At 48.6% G+C, this 7,500-nt stretch overlaps 1 protein-coding gene across 1 annotated transcript; it reads right to left on the bottom strand.

The window, feature by feature from the left end:
• Positions 1 to 1,543: 1,543 nt before the first annotated feature.
• Positions 1,544 to 7,137, bottom strand: sgms2b (sphingomyelin synthase 2b). Its single transcript, XM_079371122.1, has 7 exons — positions 6,929 to 7,137; positions 4,060 to 4,838; positions 3,774 to 3,891; positions 3,638 to 3,695; positions 3,278 to 3,373; positions 3,015 to 3,181; positions 1,544 to 2,680 (listed from the first exon to the last, which is right to left on the bottom strand). Exons 2-7 carry the CDS (start codon positions 4,596 to 4,598, stop codon positions 2,507 to 2,509), a joined length of 1,152 nt encoding a protein of 383 aa, XP_079227248.1. The 5' UTR covers positions 4,599 to 4,838; positions 6,929 to 7,137; the 3' UTR covers positions 1,544 to 2,506.
• Positions 7,138 to 7,500: the final 363 nt, after the last annotated feature.

The following is a 7,500-nucleotide window of genomic DNA, read 5'->3' as shown; positions in this document are numbered from 1 at the left end:
GTCTCACACTACTGTCACTAATGTCTCACACTACTGTCACTACTGTCTCACACTACTGTCTAATGTCTCACACTACTGTCACTACTGTCTCACACTACTGTCACTAATGTCTCACACTACTGTCACTACTGTCTCACACTACTGTCTAATGTCTCACAGATGGACCAGGAAGCATAGCTCAAGCTTGATGCTATCTCATATCAGACATGGGGGGGAGGGGGGGGGGCACATGATGTAGTGACAACACATCATCTGTGTGTGTGTGTGTGTGTGTGTGTGTGTGTGTGTGTGTGTGTGTGTGTGTGTGTGTGTGTGTGTGTGTGTGTGTGTGTGTGTGTGTGTGTGTGTGTGTGTGTACATTAAACTGATCTGATGCTTCTCCTGCAGCTGGACCCTGAGTGCTGGACGACACTCCTGAAGACATGACCAGTGCGCACACACACATTTATTGCTCCTGTTTTTTTGTTGCATAATGTTGAGTTTTTGTGTGATTGTGCTTTAAAAAAAAAAGTGCACTCAGCGGTTTATGGAAATCCTTCCTGTCGAACATTCCCGCCGGTTTACGTGTCGTTGGTCTGTTTTGAAGGATGTTTGTGGTGATTGAACCGCTCAGCGTCTCCGATCGCCTGCTGGACAGAAACGATGTCTCACAGAGATTAATGAAGTGAATAGTGTGCCTCATTTTGTTGGACTGACACCTGATGACATCACACGTTGACCTTCACCTGACGACATCACACGTTGACCTTTGTTACTGTTCACCTGATGACATCACACGTTGACCTTTGTTACTGTTCACCTGATGACATCACACGTTGACCTTTGTTACTGTTCACCTGATGACATCACACGTTGACCTTTGTTACTGTTCACCTGATGACATCACACGTTGACCTTCACCTGATAACATCACACGTTGACCTTCACCTGATAACATCACACGTTGACCTTCACCTGATGACATCACACGTTGACCTTCACCTGATGACATCACACGTTGACCTTTGTTACTGTTCACCTGATAACATCACACGTTGACCTTTGTTACTGTTCACCTGATGACATCACACGTTGACCTTTGTTACTGTTCACCTGATGACATCACACGTTGACCTTCACCTGATAACATCACACGTTGACCTTCACCTGATGACATCACACGTTGACCTTCACCTGATGACATCACACGTTGACCTTTGTTACTGTTCACCTGATGACATCACACGTTGACCTTTGTTACTGTTCACCTGATGACATCACACGTTGACCTTTGTTACTGTTCACCTGATGACATCACACGTTGACCTTTGTTACTGTTCACCTGATGACATCACACGTTGACCTTCACCTGATGACATCACACGTTGACCTTCACCTGATGACATCACACGTTGTATTTCATTTCCAACGGGGAAATCATGAGATTTTAAAGATGTGATTAAAATGTTAAAGGGTTGAGTTTATTGATTGACAGCGTCGGTGTGATTCTGTAAGTGTTTGATCAATAAAATGATTTAACACATGTTTACATAACAAAGACCACTTTTGACTAAAAATGAATCTTTTATTATTATCAGACCTTTTTGTTTCAAATAGAACAAACTGACAACATGAAACAGCATGAAACACTTGAACACAAGTAACTGAAGCTTCACAGAAGAAACATCTTCGTTAAGCAAACTTTAAATCAGCAGCAGAGTAAAAAACTTCAAGTTCATGTTTCAATTTACAAAAACAAAATAGAAAAGACAAAAGCTCAGTGTGTCCACATGACGCACATCTATAACTTAAACAAAAAGAAAACACACGTCAACGTTCACACTGATGTGCAACCAAACTGAGTTAGCACTTGGAATGTCATGATGCTAGCAATGTAGCTCGTACAAGCTAGCTGGCTAGCTGACCTACCTCTCAATCAGATTTAATAATCCTGATACTTTAATGTTTAGTCTGTTTTCTCTGCCGTACATTCACAACATAGCAACATTAGCATCGTTAGCATCAGGTTGACAGCAACAACTCAGCACGACAGACAATCTGAAAATGATCCCTGAGAACGACCAGCAGCTAGCATCGTAGCTTTGGACCTTTTAGAGATGTTGCTTATAACATTTCTCATCGGTACTCCCTGAAACGATTCGCTGAATACCAACGGATAAAACATTTGGAGCTCCCACTGAGAGACATGGGCGGATTTCGTGTCACGTCATTGTGGACATATTTTACAAGCGTTTTAAAAGCACTTGTATCACATAGAGTTGTTTTGAGATCAGCTGGCAGTGAAGTGAAACTCTTGATTGAACATTTCACAGGTTAGTCTTCAGACTGAAGAAGTCTCGCAGCACGGTGACCATGTCAGGGATTCTTTTATGATTAATAACTTACAGGTGATGATGTAAACGCTGCATGTCCTCCTCTGTTTGTCCTCAGTGAGAAGAGAACCAGAAAAGCTGCTTGTTGAAACAAACCTGTTTGAGTTTGTCCATTCAAACAGCAGTCTGGCTGCTCACTCGTCCCTGCCCCCCTCCACTATCCTGTATCGCTGTCTGCAGGACGACGGCAGGTTAACGGGCCACGAGAACACAATGGGAACCGTCGTCTGAACGTTCCTCTCCAGAAAGTTAAAGATCGGGTTCCACCAGGTCCGTGACAAGTAGTTGTTAGAAGCTTCACGAAGTGTCTGAGGAGACGAGCAAACAAGAGTTAGTCTCCAGAAAGGATGAGAGACACTGCTCATTCATCTTTCAGTGTTGGGATCGTCCCCCAAAGAAATGACCTTATAAAGTAAGTGTGCAAAGTGAGACCTCACACTGCCCCCTAGTGGCAGTTTGAGCTAAACTTGTGATGTATTTATAAAAGGCGTTTGACTCATGTTGACTTTCCAATGTTTTTGTGAAAATGCAGAATATTAAATACTGCCAGTAGGGGGCAGTGTGGGGACTACGGGGACACGGTGGAGGACACAGGTCCTCGTTAGGCAGGTATTTCAGGAATGTGTGTGTGTGTGTACATACATGCGTGTTGGCCATAGTGTGGTACCACCAGAAGGTCCTGGTGGTGGCGAAGTATCCAATCACTACGTCGATGCTGTAGTGCTCGTGACCAATCAGGATGCAGAGGACTCCGGAGGCGCTGAGCAGCCAGCAGAACCACTGATACCACCACATCCAGCGTGGAGAGTCTGTGACATCACAACATGAACGAGCACGACGTCACAGCAGGTAAATAACGCTAGCTGTGCTAAGCTCTCCCAAACAAAGATGGAGGGAATACTCACACTCTTTGATGAAGAGGTAGGAGAGCGTACACATGACGGTGTGGCCGCTGTACAGGAAGTCCCCACACATCAGGTGAGAGCCGGTAAGAGACAAACCTGAACACAAGCAACAACAACATCATCATCTTCACTCGGAGGTGCTGCCCCCTGCTGGACGTCCTCCAGTGCAGCGCTTTGTTTACCTTCATGGACCAGTTGATGTGCTGACTGGTTCATATGGTGACATCGTACAGAGAGCTCAGTCTACTGAACTTAGATTCATTGTGTGTTAAACATAGCTGATTCTTTTATGCTAAGCTAACTCAAGTAGCAACCGTGTCCTTATTAGGATTAGCATGATGCGTTTGGTGTTTTCGTTACCTCCTCCTGAAATCAGCTGTAAAATCCTCCAGATCTTCCCGGTGGAGTCGTTGTAGAGCTGCAGAGACGAGCACAGATGATGATGAAGAAGAGGTCACGTGAAGGTCGTCTGAATCAAGAGCGTGTCAGAGGTTACCTTGGGAGCGCACACCATGTGTTTCCCCGGCACGGGCAGCGTGGTGATGTACATGGTGACGCAGCGGTACATGTAGAGCGTCCCGATCAGGAAGAAACAGCGCCGGAGGATTATCGATCTGCACAGAGAGACCAGCTTCATCAGACGCCATGAAAGGACGCCAAACTAACCACACGGGCAGCGCCGCCTTCAGACCGCCATGTTAGATCAAACATTGGTATTTAAAGTACTAATGGCTACATTGATGATGTCATAACCACACGGCACGCTTCCTCGCTGCTCGTACTTGTGTTTGAGGAAGAGGCACTGGACGAGCCACAGCCCGCTCAGGATCAGCCCGTTGACCTCGGTCACGTTGAACGCCCAGGGCACGCGGTCCACGTAGTCGAAGAATTTGTCCGGCAGCGGCGGGCTCACCGACTTGTCCGGCACCCTCTCGTGGACGACCGTGATGATGACGGTGGTGAAGACCAAGTTGAAGACGGCGTAGAGGAAGGCCACGCCCGTCTTCCACCACTCGGAGGGGAGGCGGTTGGCTCGTTCTTCGGGCACGCTGATCTTGACGTAGTCGCAGTGCTTCCTGAGGCCGCTGCTCAGCGAGTGGATCAGCTGGTTCTGCTGGAACAGGCTGCTCAGTTTGATGCGCTCATGTTTCTTGCCTTCATGCGTCTCTGTGGGCGGAGGCGGCGAGGAGGCGTGGCGAGGTGGGTTACCGTTGGAAAGCCTGGGAGGACGGGGAGGCGTGGGGGGACTCACTGTGGTGACATTTACCTCCAGATGTGGGCGGACGTCATCGTCGCCTTGAATCAGTTCTGACGCCGCCATTGGTTGGCTCGTGAGAGTGTCTGTTTTTGTCCAACCAATCACAGTGTTCGTATGAATCAGCTGATCAGGAAACGCTGCTCTTCGGTCCAATCAGGTTCAATGATCCAGGACCAATGACTGGTTTGAGACGGCGTGCGGTCAGGAGGTGGTCACCAGTCACCGAGTGTTCTGACCAGTAAAATGATCGATAGCAGGGTGAGGTCACACAGGAGCCACGTGATTGGTCGATTCAGCACCAACCTGAAAAACAAGCAGTAAAAAAACTTGTTGAATTATCACACACACACACACACACACACACACACACACACACACACACACACACACACACACACACACACACACACACACACACACACACACACACACACACACACACACACACACACACACACACACACACACACACACACACACACACACACACACACACACACACACAGTCTTTTTCCTCCACAAATCTTTCACGACTGAACGTTTGACTCAACTCGCCCCGACAACCCGAGACCCGTGGATGAAGGTCATCGGGGTCACAAGCTGAATCCTGGTCCGGAGACGACACCTGTTCACACACGCTCCTCACAGCAGGAGAGGAGGGGGCGGGGCCTCCTCAGGTAAGATGGCTGGAGGAGAAGCCTTCAGCTGCGTGCTGTTTCTGACTGTTTCCAGGGGACTGATTTGAGTGTTACACAGTGTATGGATCTGTGAGAACCAACAAACAGGAAGTGTGTCATGTTGACGCCCCCGTTCATTAGAAAGACTTCTGATTGGTGCTGCAGACCCGAGTAAATGTGACGCCCTGCTGCTAAATACCTGCACACCCCGCTGCCGCCTCGCACCCCCGCGAACGCCACCTCCTTGCGAGGAGCGTGTAGGTCGGGGGCGTGTCCTGTGCAGGTGACCACGCGGTCTAACCTGCACTCTGACAACATGTGGAAGAGCTGAGAGACAGGAAGTGACTCCTCATTGGCTGCCGTCTGTCTGTTGTCATGGTAACCACACAGATATTATTTTAGTGTAATCGACCTTTAGAGGACGAAATGTTTGTTTGGTTTTTAAATTTCACAACGTCACCGAGAAAAACAAGTCACTTCCTGTTTACGATCTCGCACAATCACTGAGCCAACGCTAACGAAGTTAAAAGCACGAGGACGCCATTTCCCCAAATTACAGCTGATTCACCACCACAAGACACAGAGAGAGAGAGAGGGCGAGAGAGGGCGAGTGAGAGAGAGACAGAGAGAGAGAGACAGAGAGAGGGCGAGAGAGGGAGAGTCAGAGAGAGAGAGAGAGAGAGACAGAGAGAGAGAGAGAGAGTGAGAGAGAGGGCGAGAGAGAGAGAGAGAGAGAGAGAGAGAGAGAGAGAGGGCGAGAGAGGGAGGGTCAGAGAGAGAGAGGGTCAGAGAGAGAGAGGGTCAGAGAGAGAGAGACAGAGAAAGAGAGAGACAGAGAGAGAGAGAGAGAGAGACAGAGAGAGAGAGGGCGAGTGAGAGAGAGGGCGAGAGAGAGAGAGACAGAGAGAGAGAGACAGAGAGAGAGAGAGAGAGAGAGAGAGAGAGAGAGAGAGAGGGCGAGAGAGGGAGGGTCAGAGAGACAGAGAGAGAGAGACAGAGAAAGAGAGAGACAGAGAGAGAGAGAGAGAGAGACAGAGAGAGAGAGAGAGGGCGGGTCAGAGAGAGAGAGAGAGAGAGAGAGAGACAGAGAGACAGAGAGAGAGAGAGACAGAGAGACAGAGAGAGAGAGGGCGAGTGAGAGAGAGGGCGAGAGAGAGACACAGAGACAGAGAGAGTTAGTATGAATAGAAAGATGGTGACGGTTTAGAGGGGTCCTGGTTCTGGACTCAGAACCAGTTGACGTGTAGAACTTTGAAATGTGAGGTTTGGAAACATTTAGACTACAGGAAGGAGAGAAGAGGAAACCTGTCAGAACCACTAAACCTGAACAGAACCACTAAACATGAACAGAACCACTAAACATGAACAGAACCACTAAACATGAACAGAACCACTAAACATGAACAGAACCACTAAACATGAACAGAACCACAGACACCAGCAGGACCATCATCTGTACACACACTCAACACATCCTGACAGAACCGGACCACGAACACAAAACCACAGAGACTTCTTTCAGCTGTTTATCTTCCTTTAAACGACGATTCGACGCGTTCAGTCGACTCATTATCGACTAATCGATTAGTTGCCGCTTCATTTGCTGACGTCACACACTGACACAAAAGTTTAAAGCGACAACAAAGGGCCGCAGTTTGAAATGTTCATATTGACACAGACAGGAAGTCCGAAACACACACACACACACACACGCACCTGTCTGACGTCACGTCGCTGCCTCTGTTTCCAGGTAGAATCACCGGGACTGAGCGCGTGAAGCTGACCGGTGAACGTGCAGCTCTTTGACCTCCTCGGACCCTTCACCTCCTCTCTGCTCCTTTACTCAAACTTCTGCTCCGCTCCTCGCGCCCTCCCTCTCACCTATGAGCGCGCGCCTGCTCTCAGTGTCCGGGAACACCCCGCCCACCCCTCGCGCTCCCGGCTATCACACGTTCATACCTAAATATGGTGTGGCCAATTCCGGTGACGCGCCCTGCTCACGTGCTCAAGACTCGGAGTTATGGTGGCGACTCACCTGAGCTCGGTATCACTCGGCCTTTTCCGTGACGAGAGGTCGAGTCAGGAAAAGTTTGATTCATATTGACTCAGAAACAGGACAGCAGGACATTTCACTTCCGGTCACATGTAAACACAGAAAGGATGCTGCTTCATGAAACTGTTACTGTTTGTTCTCTCACATAAAGAGGCGAACCCGAGGGTTGCTGGTTAAAATCCCAATTCGGACCGTAGTATGGAGGATGGTTTAGTAGCTGAAGAGATAACAGGCC

This window comes from Symphodus melops (assembly GCF_947650265.1).
Source record: "Symphodus melops genome assembly, chromosome: 20".
Classification (NCBI taxonomy): Eukaryota; Metazoa; Chordata; class Actinopteri; order Labriformes; family Labridae; genus Symphodus; species Symphodus melops.
The sequence above is the reverse complement of the archived record's forward strand: the minus strand, read 5'-3'. Positions and strand labels throughout refer to the sequence as shown.

Coding starts and splice junctions, on each gene's coding strand:
- sgms2b (XM_079371122.1), bottom strand. CDS start 4,598: ATGGCGGCGTCAGAACTGATTCAAGGCGACGATGACGTCCGCCCACAT. Junction 3,696..3,773: donor ACATGGTGTGCGCTCCCAAG/GTAACCTCTGAC, acceptor TCGTCTCTGCAG/CTCTACAACGACTCCACCGG. Junction 2,681..3,014: donor ACACTATGGCCAACACGCAT/GTATGTACACAC, acceptor TCGTCTCCTCAG/ACACTTCGTGAAGCTTCTAA.